This window comes from Euleptes europaea, chromosome 2 (genome assembly GCF_029931775.1).
Source record: "Euleptes europaea isolate rEulEur1 chromosome 2, rEulEur1.hap1, whole genome shotgun sequence".
Lineage (NCBI taxonomy): Eukaryota > Metazoa > Chordata > Lepidosauria > Squamata > Sphaerodactylidae > Euleptes > Euleptes europaea.
In genome coordinates this window covers 22,936,370-22,951,873 of record NC_079313.1, presented here as the reverse complement: position 1 = coordinate 22,951,873, position 15,504 = coordinate 22,936,370, and the positions used below count along the sequence as shown (strand labels likewise).

Here is a 15,504-nt window from a genome sequence, read left to right as displayed (position 1 = left end):
TGTCACAGACCGTGATATACACTTCAGGGATTCCAGACATACAATGAGCTGAAGAAGGATGTTCAAAGATGTACGTGCAGCCGTTGAAAGGAAAATCATACAGCGGGCCTAGCTAATATGAGGTGCTGGCTGAATGCTGTCATAGCGCAATACACCAGCTACCCATTACAGCACTACATATTGCAGCTGAGCCAGCAAGGAGGATGGAAAAGGCTGGATAGTGGAGGGCAATGCTGAACTGGAAAGTGAGTGGAACGGAAAGGGTTAAATCAGCCTCAGCCTACCCCTTTTCTTCAGCCCAGAGTGTTGTGCCCAGGTAATCATAACCTGCACCATTCAGATGCACACAAGAATAGACACAAAAGCCCCAACCCACCCTCCCTTCTCTCTGTGCCTCAAGCCAGCAACGCAAAGCACGCACGCTAGGGTTGCCAACTGCCAGGTAGTAGGAAACCTGTGCTGATATAGTATAAGCTGAATATGGAGGCAGCACGAGGCTCAAAGGTAAATAAAGAGAAAATGTACAAAAAAGCTTATTGCAGAATCAATGTCAAAATTTACTATAATATCAATAGAGCAAACAACAAAGCAAACAGAACATACACTCACAGGTGACGCGTGTGCATCCACGCCTGCAAATGCCTTGCAGGGCTTAAAACTGGGGGGAAAAACCCACAACTGGTGAGAAAATGCATAAGGAAACAAATACTGTGCATAAGGAAACAAATACTGTACATAGAACAGCCCTAAGGGGCTTGATTTTTACAATTGTGGCAAGCGGCACTAAAATCCAAATTGGCAAGGAGTGCTGCCACCAAAAGTAGTCACGAAGAAACAGAAAGGAAAGCAGGTCATAGGCGAACAGTGTTCGTGAATTGTTTAGGCTTCATGGGAGGAAGTCCCATCTCTCTTCAGGAGGAGGCAAGAGCAGTAAGGAACAAGGGCTGACTTCCACACACACACAAAACCAGGCTTAACTAACTGAGATTAAAACCTTTCCCGTAGATTTACGCTGAGTCACATGTGCAAAGGCTTCATTTATCTGTAAAGCAATTCAAACAAAGAGGCATTCAGGACTTCTGCAAATATGGAAAAGTACATGTGCTTCTTCAATGTTCCCCCACACAAATGGCACAACCAATGATGGCATCTCGCCTTTGGAATGCCCTCCCCCCTTAAGGGTCACCTGGCACCTGCTTTCCTTTCTTCTAGGCACCAGGCCAATGCATTTCTCATTGTGTGCAAAGTGCCGTCAAGTCGCAACTGACTTATGGCGACCCCTTTTGGGGGGGTTTCATGGCAAGGGACTAACAGAGGTGGTTTGCCAGTGCCTTCCTCTGCACAGCAACCCTGGACTTCCTTGGTGGTCTCCCATCCAAATACTAACCACGGCTGATCCTGCTTAGCTTCTGAGATCTGATGAGATCAGGCTAGCCTGGGCCATCCAGGTCAGGGCAGTATTTCTCATTAACTCGGTTTTTAACTAAACAGTTCCATCCTTTTAAGGTGTTTTACGGTCTGCTTCTATTCTGAACACTCTCCCCCCCCCCCAATATCGTTTTAGAGGGGTTGTGGCTCAGTGGTAGAGCATCTGTGTGGCATGCAGAAGGTCCCAGGTTCAATCCCCGGCATCTCCGGTTAAAGGGACTAGGCAAGTAGGTGATGTGAAAGACCTTTGCCTGAGATGCTGAGTCGACAATACTGACTTTGATGGACCAAAGGTCTGATTCAGTATAAGGCAGCTTCATGTGTTAGACCACTCTGTTTGTTTTGTGTGCTTTATGCTTGTGCGCCCTAGCTTGCTTGTACAGGCATGCTCTTAATTATGTTATTTACTCGGCTGTTTCATTGATTGTGTTTTATTGGCATGATTTTATTTTATTCCTTTCTTGATTTTTGTTTTATTCTGGAAGAGGCAAACAATTTTTTCTAAATAAACAAATACATTCAAAAACTAGTCACCTTTATGAAAGCTTGTCAGGCCCATTTTAGGCAGCATGGCTAGTAAGTTGCTTTTACAGAAACCAGTTACACACCGTGAAGGCTGTAAACTTGAGTTTGATTGTTTTTACATTAAATGGTGAAGAGACGCTTGACCAACTAGGGTGGAGAAGTCAAAGGCCACCATATTGTTTCTGGGTTACTGGTCACCAGCCTGAGACCTTGGAGAGCTGCTGCCTGTCTGAGTAGACAATACTGACTTTGATGGACCAAGTGTCTAATTCAGTATGAGGGGCTTCATGGGTTCATGTGACCTCTGGTTGGCTCTCACAGAGGATTTCTGCAGACAGAAGGGATTTTCATCTGCAGAATGCAAATTTCTCGCTTGCCCACCCCCACTGCAGCCCAAGATGCCCATGGAAAGGCAGCTCCTAGACAACAGGGGACCACTACGAATAGCATAAGTCAGAGGTCTGTAACAGGAGGGGGGACTTGGAGAAAATTGCCCCCACCCTTCAGGCCGCACAAATCCTCAGTTAAACCTAACCCTTGGAGATTTTCAGACACAGGATGACAAAGCAGCCAAGTTTGCGCAAGGTCAGGAAAAAACCCTCGAAAAGAAAGCGCCTATGGTGAATGAATACATTGGCACAAAATCCATTTAAATGTGCAGTTGGTTCATTTTTCCTAAAGGATAGTGATAATGAAATCAAGACGATGGCTAAGAAGAAGGAATATCATGATGTTTTTGTCCTGATTAACAGGAGGAGGTACGTTTGCACTTCTTGAACGAGACATGAACAGGAACCAGAGCGTTAACTGGGGACATTCAAGTGACAGATGGCTCACTGGAAGAGCTACAGACTGTACCAGCTCCTCGTGTTAATTTTCAGTTTCAGACAGCGCAAAAATATATATGCTGGCACTGAGAAGTCATTTAATGGCATCTTCTAGACAGAAGCCCATTTTTGATATTTTATTCCACATTTCCTATGAATCCCACCCTTTCCCTCCAAGGAGCTGAGGCTACGGTCCTCTCTTTCATCCTCGAAACAACCGTCTGAATAGGGTCTCCGAGGGTAAAGGAGAAACGATGCCATTATTCACTCCAAAAGATACAGCAGCCTGAACATAATCCCTTTAGAACTCCTCTTGTCTTTGAAACAACTAGTTATAGCAGAGAATATATAGCAGCAGATAGATGCTTGTAGCTTAGCAATGAACCTCATGCTCCAGGTACCTAATCTAGAGAGCTACTAATCATCCTTGAAGTATCCTGCTCTTCCCTTGGTGGTATCTGACGCCGGCCATTATCAGATGTCGGTCTGCCGTGACTCAGAAGTTTCATATGTTTTTAAGCATCAGTAGACACCTGCTATGATTTCTTTTCCGCTCTTGATGAAAAGGGATTGAATTTTGTTTCTTCACTTACTTGTTTACAAAAGCCTTCCGGCTGTTGGTTTTTATACTTTTAGTGCTGCTGTTGTCATTTAGTTCAGATTTTACCCCATCCTTTCCCTTAAGAAACTCAGAATGACATGCATCCTTCTCCCTTCTTTTTATCCTCACACCAACCTGTCAGGTAGGTTAGGCTGAGTGAGAGAGTGACTAGCCCAAGGTCACCCAATGAACCTCGTAACAGAATGAAGATTTGATCCTGGGTCTTTCGGATCCTGGCCTGACATTCTGGCTTTTAAATGTGTTATCTGTATTCATTTGGTTTTGTATTGGTTTCTTATATTTTGTAAGCTGCTTTGAATTTCAGATTGAAGGAAAGGGAGGCCATATGTGGGTGTGAAGTACCGTTCCCTCAAGGGGTTTTCAAGGCAAGAGACAAACAGAAGTGGTTTGCTGCTGCCTGCCTCTGCACAGCAATCCTGGATTTCCTTGGTGGTCTCCAAGTACTAACCAGAGCCAATGCTCTCTCTCTCTCTCTCTATATATATATATATATGTGTGTGTATATATATATATAAAATAATTCTGCCAATTTCCAGGGAAATTAGGACAGATTAAACAAAGATGGTTGGAACTATACATGATCAATATTTTTAGAGTTTCCAACCGTCCCAGGCAGGGAGGGAACAAAGTTTCACACGTGTGCTACCATCCATCCTGTGTGTGTTTCAGCCTGTTTTGAACTCAAGGCTAATATGTTAGGGAAAACATTCTATACCCTTGTGCCTGAGCTTACTGTTGTTCTGGATTTCCACATACTTTGGAACAGGGCCAATGCAAGTTTTCAAGATTATCTTAGGTGCTGTGAAACACAGGCAGGATGCTGCTGCAGTCGTCTTGTTTGTGGGCTTCCTACAGGCACCTGGTTGGCCACTGTGTGAACAGACTGCTGGACTTGATGGGCCTTGGTCTGATCCAGCAAGGCTTTTCTTATGTCCAGATGTGAACAACCATTAGCTCCCTAAGCTGCTTGGCCTTCTGAAGGAGGCTGGAGGAACACATCTGGACAACCAATCACCAATTTGGCTAAGGCCCAGCCCTGCAGAAGCAGAACTCTTTTAAGGTGCTGTCAGTCTAGGACTGCAGCGAAGCAGATGAGTCACAGTGAATTTTTCTGGAAACTTACTAAGATGAATGTGAATTAGCAACAACTAGCATTTTAGAGTGCTTACTCAATTGAGACAAGGAACATGTACATCTGACAGCCTGAGAAACAGAACAAGCCACTTTCTGATGAAAATTAAGAAACGTTTCTGCATGTACACTGTCTGTCTGGAAAAAACTGAAGACTGCCTGTGTGTTCTGGAAGGAGGTTGTACTTGAAATGGAGAATCCCAGAACTTCCTAGATCCTTGAGACTTTAAGAAAGTCATCCCATCACTACAATGACCAGAACATGCTATTAATACAGCCCTTTAGGGAGGAATAATAGTTCCATCTGCCAGACACTGTTTTCTTCTATTGAAGACTAAATCAAACTCTCAAGGAAAGCACATAGTAGACAATCGTCCTAATGCATTTGAAAGAATGCCAGACTACGATACTTCACTGTAAAATGGGGGGAACAAGCAACTACCAGCAATCCAGAGTGGTACAGTCCCAGGAGGACTGTACCACATGCTTGTACAAACTGGCACTAGAATCTCTCCAATGGAGCCAAGTTCTTCCACTGGAGGATGCAAGAGCTTCCATTAACCCACCAGGCATTTCTCAACCCTTCTCTTGCTTACCTCCTCCAGTTTGAACACTGCTCCTACATGAGGTCGGATACGTCCCTCTTGACAATACTGGAGAGCTGAAGAGAGTGCAGAGGAAAAGACTGGGAAATCCTGGTTCCTGTACCGGCCCCAGAACAGTCCCAGGGCAGAGATGTTCTTCAGAAGCAGCAGGTTGGCTGGGATAGAAGGGATAGTTCCCCCAGCAAAACCAATCACCACGATCCTGCCTTCCCAACCCAGGCTGAAAGATGGAGGCAAAAGATGAGAGATAGATCAGCATCAGGATCCATCTACTGAGATGCCACATTTGATAACATTTTGAGCAGTGCTTTGATGAGAACAGAGACCTTGTTATGTGCTGAACGAGCCTAGAAATTCTGGAACACGTGGCTCTAAGAAGAATATTTCTTTATTTAGATATTTATACCTCACTTTTCTCCCCAATGGGGACCCAAACGGGCTTACATCATTATCTTCTCTTCCATTTTACCTTCTCAACAACAACCCTATGAGGCAGGTTAGGCCGAGAGACAGGATTGGCCCAAGGTCACCCAGTGAGTTTCCATGGCTGAGTAGGAATTCGAACCTGAGTTCCTAGCCTGCCCCTCTAACCACTACACCATGCAGATAAAAGAAGGGAGATCTGTGCCGTGTGATCCTTGAACCAAGGATGTATCAGTAGAGGGGCTGGGGGCTGCTAACAAGACATCCAAATTAGGTAAAGGGATATTAAAATGTTGGACACTTTGAACATGAAATATATAGACTTGGGACTACTGCTAAGGAATACTAAATGGCCAGTTTGCAAAGAGGGAACTTATTCAGCGCGCACATCCAGATACCAGTGTCTGTGAATTGCTTTGATGGGAAAAATAACCCCAGGAAGCTAAAGGAGTTATAGGCTACGATTGTGCCACGTGAACAAGCTTTCCAGGAGAAATGCAACTCGGGCACTGGCTCACCTGTGCAACGCATCCTTGAAAATGTCTCCACCAATGGTGTCAATGGCCACGTCAACTCCCTTATTGGCTGTGAGCTTTTTCACTTCCTCTCTCAGGCCAGCCCAGCCGTAATTGATACTCTGGATAGCCCCCTTCTGGAGAGCCAGCTTGCATTTCCGGTCACTTCCTGCTGCCGCTATTACCTGAAGTTACAGAAAACAACATTGAATTCTCTCTCAGCTGACCGACAAGCTAAGAGGTTGAGTTGTTTTGGATAGGGTTGCCCTCAGGCATCCCAAAAAACAGAAAGCATTTGGGGACTCAGCCATGCTGCTTGAGAAACCATTTTGTGCGCACTTCCGAAATCTTGCCTTGGTTCATTAGCTGTAGCTGTTCCGAAAAGGACTCATCTGGCCACAAACACATCTTGGTATCATGCCGATTGGAGGGCAGCATCCACAGAATGTCTGGAAATTTCAATTGGTCCATAACACCCACAATGGTTTGAACAAGGGCCCGTCACAGAGACTATATTTGGCATCAGTTACACATCAACTGTTCGGGTTGCTGATTTGTTTCCAGGCTCAGTTCAACGGGTATTGCCTTTTAAAGCCCTAAACTGCTTAGGCTCTTGCGTAAATGAAATACCCTGCCCATATGAACTCCATGAACTGCAACATGCTGCTGGTATTCTGATCCGTGTGCACACACTAAAAGAGATAAAAGTTTAAATCCCCTAAAATGGAGGAAATCCGTGTCCCAGGAAGTTCATCATGTCCCCTGAATTTTGGCCTTCTAGAGACTCATCAGAACCACTTTATTCCAGAAGGCATTTGGTGTTTTTACACCCTAATTTGATGCTATTTTAGTCTGTAATGCTGACTTTACTATTGACAGATGATTTTATTATTGACTGTTATTCTTATTGTTTTTAAACGTCAGCAGATTTTAAAACGCTGCTTTCATTAATGGAGTTGGGGGGGCTCTTTTGTTTGTTTTTTGCTGGTGCTATCTGCTGTTTTATATATATGTATAAAATTGCATATTATAATAATGTTTTACTGTTTTCAGTTTCATGTTGTAAAAGCTGCCTTGACTGCTATTTTTAGTATCAGAACAGCGGGGCAGAATGCTGAGCTACATCAGGCAAACCATTTATATTTATTCCTAATGCAGATTTAATTACAGGCAAAATGAACGTTAAAGCAGTCTTTCTGAAGAGTAAACAGAAATAAAATCACAGAACAACATTAGTAACCATGACATCTGCAAAGCTTAAAGCAACGGTGGTTGGTTCCAGTGAGCCTTGAATCTATATTACCATCACAACCATTTCCCCCTCAACAAGCTGAGCTAAAAATGTTCTTTAAAAACAGAACTGGTCAGGAATCTTGTGTGGTTTTATCGTTCACCCAGACCGACCACTTGGGAAGGGGTGCATACCTTTGCCTTAAGGACATTGCTTGCAACATCAACAGTGGCAAGTCCTGTAGCACCAGCTGCTGCTGTCACCAACACTGTCTCCCTGCAACAGACAGAAGCATCAAAATGATGAACCAGAATACAGAAAGGTACATAGGTTTTACCTACCCCCAAATCTGGTGGTGTACTCATTTTGTTTCTGGTCCATACCCTCTCCGAGGGAGGTTACGGTAGTTACATTCAAGAACCCAGTTGTGTGTTACACTCGTCATGTCCAAAGTAGCCACAGGTAAAACCCAAATTAACAAGACAGGCCGTGCCTCTTGAGAATTCTGAAGTCTATTCCAGAGACAGGCAGAGAAAACTGATGGGGACTGAAGAGCTCCAAGCTCCATTTTTTCATCTGTTTATCTTTCATTGACAGCTAATTGTCCCTGCCAAGTGGGAAGGGACAATTAGCTGTCAATGAAACATAAGATAAGCAGAGATAAAGAATGAAATAAAGTAGCTAGTAGCTCTACAATCCCCTCTGGCTTCCTCTGCCTGGGGAGTTGGCAGGGGTGGGGGAGGTCTGTATTAGTTTCAACAGTGACAGATTGGTTGAACCTTCACTAATTTTCACTTGACCAGTGCAATCCCTAGCCTAAATAAACATTCCTATTTATCCAAAGATCTGATAAATCTGAGGTTTGATTCCAAGATACTACAACATAGAGGAAGAACCTAATTGGACAACTATCTGGCCAGATTCCCCTTTTTGATGATGAATTTGCTTTCAGAACCTTCACCAGGAACTACCAGATTTCATGTAAAGTTTCATTTAATGACAGAGAAGCTAAAAAATATAACCAATATTCCTGTCCCTAACAACTGAATCCTAAACTCTTTTCTTTGAAGGAAAATAATGAGAATGTCTGTGGAGGTTTCTGGCAGGTATGCATGTTCCTGAAGGTCTGTTAGCTATTATCCTTAACACACAGCTGACATTTTTTTCAGACCACTGTGTATGTAATTCCCCTTCCTGCTAACATCTTGTAGAACTTTTATCTGCTGTCCTGATGTCATAATGCTCCACATTTCCCTATCATCACTCCACACCACCAGCTGAAATAATGAGGAATGTCATGACTTGAAGTAAATACTATTATGGGGGATAGGGAAGGAACTAGACAAGCTGATGTTTCAGCAGCAGTTGAAACATTACTCTAAATGTATGAGTAATATGAAGTTTATTATTAAGGGTTCCTCTAGCTCCCCAGTTTCTTAACTACTTTCCCAAATCCCATCATAGCAGGGGGAAAAACACACCTCCTCCCAAGTCAAAAGCTCTCAAAGTAAGAGCTGAACAAATGAGGGTTCTGGCCACTCCATCTTGTCCTGATTGTATAAGTGGCCTCAGGAGAATTGATCAAAATGCTTCAGAGTCATCTGGAACCGTAAAATTACTAGTGCAAAGACAAGAATGGAAACACTTTCTCACCACTTTCCTGAATCTGAAAATGAATTTGACAATCCCACGTACAAGATGTTGAGTGCAGCAATTTCTAATTCAGGAGGATTCACACTTCATAAGGATGACTTTCTCCTCTGAAGAACTCCCCGCCCCCTCAATTCCTATCAAACCTTTGATATTTTCAGTTTTTAAAAATTCAGAAAATGTATATATCTGCTTTAGCTGTAGAACTGACATGGAGCAACAACTCTGAACTCTATTCAACAGCTGCATCAATCGACATATTATTTTCCCAACTGGGATGCCTCAAGACAGCTTCCCATCACCACCACCTTCCATGCAACAGAACACCGAATTTTGTTGGCCAGTGAGAAAAAGTCTTAATCAAGAAAATCATGGTGCCTCCAGCCACTCACCCTGCCCGTGTGCATGCTCTGTGTTCAAGGGCCAAGATGGCTGTCCCATAAGAGACGGGCAACGTTGCAGCCTCTTCATAAGGAACTCCCTGTGGGATTGTCCAGAGCAACTTCATAAAAGAAATAAAAATCATTCACCTCATATTAAGGAAGGCAAGATTATTTCATCGCAGAGGCCCTGCCAAACCCTTGTGAACAATAATGTGCACCTATTTATTACATTTCTAGCCCACCTTTATTTGTATATAGATTCAAGGAGGTTTACAACAGTTTAAAAACACAGCATCATGAAACTATTTCAAAGCAAACAAGGTTGTATGTCTCAAAAAACATACCACAAAAGCGATCAATTCTACATGACATCATATACCTAACAGCCATGGTACCCCCCACCCCATGCAGATCAAAAAATCCACACAATGTGGCCACACATGGCTAGGGCCTGTGATCCTGCACAAATTCGTAACAAAAATGGAAGCTAAAAAAAACCCCTACAAAACTGTTACAGCAACCTGTATGGGTTGCACACACTCCTAGATTTCTGTATGCAACCATGGAGGGGAGTGATTTTTGCCAGTCCCCCCCGCCCCCCCCCCCAATGCTACTTGTGACAGATGGCGGGTCCCCAGGAATAGCTTAGGGGAAATTGAATGTTTTAGCCTGGCATCTAAAACAAAGTAAGATAGGTGCCAGGCAAGTCTCACAGGGGAGGGCATACCAAAGGTGAGCCACATAACAATCCCAACACTTCTTCCAGTGAAGTGAGTGGTAACAGATTATAACCTATTCTATTTGGGAAATCATCACTCAGTGCCACTCACATTTCTATTCTTGGATTACTAGATGAGCCATTCAGAAGGGGCAAAAGCATAGCTAATGCTAGGACAAAGGTTGACGAGATCCAGAATTTTAGAGCATAATCAAAAGGAAGCCCCAAAGCAGTCAGCGGGGTGACTGTGGGGCAGCATCCTTGCATAAAAGGCCAATGTTAACCATGATCAGCATCATTACACAAGAAAAACTAAAACACAGCTAATGCACATAAAAGGAAGGACAGGGATTCATGCCAAAGAACGAGAGCGCACATGGCAGGAGACCACCGGTGGCATGACATCTACACTAGACCTAAAACAGTGACCTTTTTCCTGCAATCCATAAGTGGCCCAGTTAACTGGCAAAGACAGAACTGGGGCAACGGCACATACACCTGTCAGGTGAAGGGAACTTTGTGTTTGGTAGAGTTAAGAGAGGGGATTAAAGTGCACCTGAGGTTTCCTTAGGCATGGCAACAGATCTGACGAATAAACCAGCTTTTGGGCAATCAGCACAGAACTGAGGAAGTCTCCTGAAGAAGTTCTTGGTCCAAACCACTGATTTCCTGGGTTTCATAACCAGAAAGGATAGCCTAGCCTCAGAGGGAGGCTGGGTATGACAATCAACGTTCCTCCACTGAGACGCTCCTCTGACACTCCCTCTAACAGCATAACCCTAACCTGCAGCCTATTATTTTCCCAAACTGTGTGTGTGTGTGAGAGCGCGAGTATGTGTGATTGACCCAGAGAGACAAATTGACATGCTTGCCAACTTGCAAGGAAATAACTGGGGAGCCTGGCTCAACCATAGCTTCCTAGGTGAGCGTGCAATGCTTAACTTTGGTTAATGCACATCAGGGCTTGCATTAACATCAAACCATGTTTCCATACCCTAGATTGTAGGCAATATTAACCAATGCTTAAAACATTGTCACACATTCTATCTGCAGAGAGCTGCGGAAGAAGCCATGATGTGCTGGAAATAACCTGACGGTGTCTCCTCACAGACAACTCTTTCGTTAGATCTGTGGGATTTCTATTCTTGCACAACTTGGAATTACAAGAATTTGAAAGAGGAAGTGTGCCACCTCCTTCTTCTAAGCATATTTTAAAGTCACAACTTACTTCTCATTAAGGCTGGAATGGGGGGGAGTAGTCACTGAATTTGCACAAGGGAAATAAGGACAGTGTGATCTTTGTTCCCAAACAGCAGGAAGTCATGCTGTTTTTATATACATCTCATTGTAGGCAGTGTGGCAGAGGAGAGAGATTTTTTTTTAACTGCTACTCAGAAGAAAAAGAGTTGGTTTTTATGTGCTGACTTTCTCTACCACTTAAGGAAGAATCAAATTGGCTTACAAACACCTTCCCTTCCCCTCCCCAAAACAGACACCCTGTGAGGTAGGAGTGGGGAAACCAACCCAGTTCACCAGATTAGCATCCACCACTCATATGGAGGAGTGGGGAATCAAACCCGGTTCTCCACATTAGAGTCCACCGCTCCAAACCACCGCTCTTAACCACTACACCATGCTGCCTCTACTTTCCGGGAGAACTTTTCAATCAGTTACAAATTCTCTGATCAATTGATCAGGTACGTGAGGACAGAGCATGACTTGTGCATTTGTTTTGCTGAAGGCACTTACCTTTTGATCAGCAACATACTCCTCAGCCAGAGCTTTGGTGTTGGCCACGCCAATTACATGGTCCCCCTGTTCAAAAGTTATCAGACAGCTGTTAGGATAAAACCTACCACTGCCCACCCTTGTGAAATACTGGCATTTTCTGGAAAAAGACCTTCAAGCACTGGGCATGCTGGGATTGCATGTTGGGCCCCAGGAAGCCACGCAGACACCGCACCAGTCCTCACGCTAATCAAAGCCAGTTTCTAATATAGACCAGAGCAGGAGATGTAATCCAGGACAGACAATTCCATACTAATTGGGGGGGGGGGGAAGCTTCTTCCTCATTGTACCTCTTTGCTCCACATCCTGTTTGTGCTCCAGGGTTAAATCAGCACAGCAGAAAGCTGTTCACTGGAACCTAAAAAATATTAGGCTGTATCTAACGATGCAGTTGCTAAAACTTAATGCCACTAAAGTCTTTCGAAGAGGGGGAGCAGTAATTTATGCGTCCCCTCTTCTAACTGCAGACTCCCACTGATGATGTTCCTGAGCATCTCCTGACCCATGGGATCAAAATTTCATGTGGAAGGAGGAAAATCCTTCTCCTTAAGTTCCTAGACTGTTGGTTACAGCCCTATTAATTTTTCTTCCAACAGAACAAACTGAAACTCTTCGCACACCAATAAGCAATTATAGGGAATCAACTACCTAGGGAGGTGGTGTGCTCCCTCTCACTGGCAGTCTTTAAGTAGCGGATGGACAAACACTTATCAGGGATACTCCAGGCCAGGGGTGGGGAACGTCAGGCCCGGGGCCCATTTAAGGCCCATGAACTCATTTGGTCCGGCCCTTAGTTCTTAGCCAGTGTGTCCTCATTTCATCCCTGCAGGCAGAGGTAGCAGGAGCCGGCTGTAGAATCCGGCCCCGACCATGTGGAGCAGGAGCAACTCCGGCGTGCGGCTGGACGGCTACGCCCAGCTGGTGCAACAGACCATCCTGTGCCACCAGGTGAATGAGTGCGCCACTGGTTGGATGCCTGCCTGCTTGCCCGCGAAGGTTAATCATCTGGGGCAGCTGCCTGCTTGGGGCTTGGTCGGCTAATTTTTAAGTTGATAACTTTGTATGGCCCGCGAATGATGTTGTAAATATCCAAATGGCCCTTGGCGGAAAAAAGGTTCCCCACCCCTGCTCTAGGCTGATCCTGCATTGAACAGGGGGTTGGACTAGATGGCCTTTATGGCCCCTTCCAACTCTATGATTCTATATAAATGGCTTCTATTTTTCTCTCTGCCTATTTTTTGTGCACAAACCACTCCACTTTTAAATCCCAACCCTGGGGCTTTTTACCTCCTTTACGCTGCTGACATCCACTCCAGTCTCCATCACATCCCCTGAAAATTCCATTCCTGCCAAGAGAAAATCACAGATTTGCATTTGCTGTTGCCAGCCACTCCTGCACTCACAGGGGGCATATTTAATTTACTAAGATTTTCTGAATGATGGCTTATGAGTCTACTCACCTGACGTTTTTACTTTATCAACCCCAGACTGTGAAGGTGAACTCCACTCATCCAGACAGTCCCTCCTTTCTGCCCCAAGCCATACAGAGGTTAAGGACAGTGAACACTCATTACAGGACTTTTTTGGGTGGTGGCTCCAACAATTTGAAATGGTAGTAAAGATTGTTTTCTCAGCCCCTGCCTTTTGTAAGCAGTATGAAGCTGTTCTGTTCAGTCCAGCCAATGGTTAGGTTGTGGCAACTGGTTCAGCTGGAGATGCGGGGTCTGTTTTTAAACTGTCTTGGGTCCCCATTGGGGAAAGAAACTCTATGTGCATATATAGCTATTATCGGGTTTCCTGTGTTGATTTTTTAAATATGTGTAAACTACCCTGAGTATATACTTTGTGCAGAGAACAGTACTCTAGATCAGGAGTGGGGAACGTCAGGCCCAGGGGCCGTATAAGGCCCTCGAAATCATTTGGTCTGGCCCTTTACGGGTCCTCGTAGATCTCTAGCTCAAAAGGATGCTGCCCTGCCTGAATCTCTTGGGCCCAGCTGGGGACAGCAGAGCTCAAAAGCGAGTCGCTCTATGTGGCAGACACTTGGAGCCGTCTCTGGTCGTGCCTCTTGGCTAAATGTTTGACCAAATATAGCAGGCTAATTTTTAAGATGATAATTTTGTATGGCCCCCGAATGATGTTATAAATATCCAAATGGCCCTTGGCACCCCTGCTCTAGATAGTTTTAAACTAATCAGTCAATTTACAGTTGAATCCTAAGCAGTGTTACACGCACTGAAGACATTGAGCTTAGAGGGGTATAGCTTTATTTAGGATTGCTTTGTTAGTCTATTATTTTTGTCTGACAAATGTTTTAGCTGCTTTGCTTGCATTTTGTCTTTTAGACTCCCTTGTTTTAAATTGTATATGATTTTATGGGGCTGGTTTTTCCCCCATCATTCAAAACAATAAATCTGTTGTGAGTGGCCTTGAGGATATTTTATAGAATCATATAATCATAGAGTTGGAAGGGACCACCAGGGTCATCTAGTCCAACCCCCTGCACAATGCAGAAGATTCACAACTACCTCCCCACCACACCCCCAGCGACCAGAAGATGGCCAAGATGCCCTCCCTCTCATCATCTGCCTAAGTTCACAGAATCAGCATTGCTGACAGATGGCCATCTAACCTCTTCTTAAAAACCTCCATGGAAGGAGAGCTTACCACCTTCCGAGGAAGCCTGTTCCACTGAGGAACCGCTCTAACTGTTAGAAAAGTCTTCCTAATGTCTAGACAGAAACTCTTTTAATTTCAACCCGTTGGTTCTGGTCCGAACTTCTTGGGAACAGAAAACAACTTGGCACTATCCTCTAAGATAACTACTTTAAAAATAACTTTAAAATACATATACACCCATATCAGAGAGCCTGTGTGGTGTAGTGGTTAAGAGCTGTGGTTTGGATTGGTGGACTCTAATCTGGAGAACTGGGTTTGATTCCCCATTCCTCCACATGAGCGGCGGACGCTAATCTGGTGACCCGGGTTGGTTTCCCCACTCCCACACATGAAACCAGCTGGGTGACCTTGGGCTAGTCACAGCTCTCCTAGAGCTCTCTGTCCCACCTACCTCACAAGACCTGTTATGGGGAGGGAAAGGGAAGGTGATTGTAAGCCGGTTTGATTCTTCCTTAAGTGGAAGAGAAAGTCAGCATATAAAAAACAACTCTTCTTCATCAGCAATATGGGGAATTATAATTTACAGGACTATTGTAAAGATGAAATATATAAAGTGCACTGAATATTTGAAATGTACTATATCAGCACTATCCATTTCTGGATCAGAGACCTGTGAGCTCCACTAGTTGCGATTATACACAATGTTAAGAGATTAGAAGAGGAGAGAATGTTATTTGTAAACTTAGTTGCATTTATTGTTATCTAACCTGGGGAACAGGTGTGTGTAGTGGTTAGAGCACTGGACTAGGATCTGGGAGACTCAGATTCGAATCCCCACTCTGCCATGGAAACGTGCTGGGTGATCTTGCATACATTTAGTCTAACCTCCCCCAGGTTTGTTTTAAGGTTAAAAGAGATGATAGGAGAATGATGTAAGTTGCTTTGGGTTCCTTGGGGGGAAAGGAGGGTTATAAATGAAGTAAATAAATACATACCCCAAAGACTCTTCCTTTTCCATCAATCTCTAGTTTGAGTAAAA

General features: G+C 44.2%; 1 protein-coding gene across 1 annotated transcript in view; it reads right to left on the bottom strand.

Annotated features, from left to right (window-relative positions):
* Positions 1-952: 952 nt before the first annotated feature.
* Positions 953-15,504, bottom strand: part of LOC130473174 (quinone oxidoreductase-like protein 2) — a 30,471-nt gene continuing 15,919 nt past the window's right edge. Inside the window, exons 6-12 of the mRNA XM_056844703.1 lie at positions 13,134-13,192; positions 11,808-11,873; positions 9,350-9,459; positions 7,502-7,583; positions 6,080-6,261; positions 5,130-5,358; positions 953-1,042 (exon numbers count right to left, since the gene is read on the bottom strand). Of these exons, the coding sequence (XP_056700681.1) occupies positions 974-1,042; positions 5,130-5,358; positions 6,080-6,261; positions 7,502-7,583; positions 9,350-9,459; positions 11,808-11,873; positions 13,134-13,192 (797 nt within the window). The 3' untranslated portion in view covers positions 953-973. The remainder of the gene's footprint in view (positions 1,043-5,129; positions 5,359-6,079; positions 6,262-7,501; positions 7,584-9,349; positions 9,460-11,807; positions 11,874-13,133; positions 13,193-15,504) is intronic.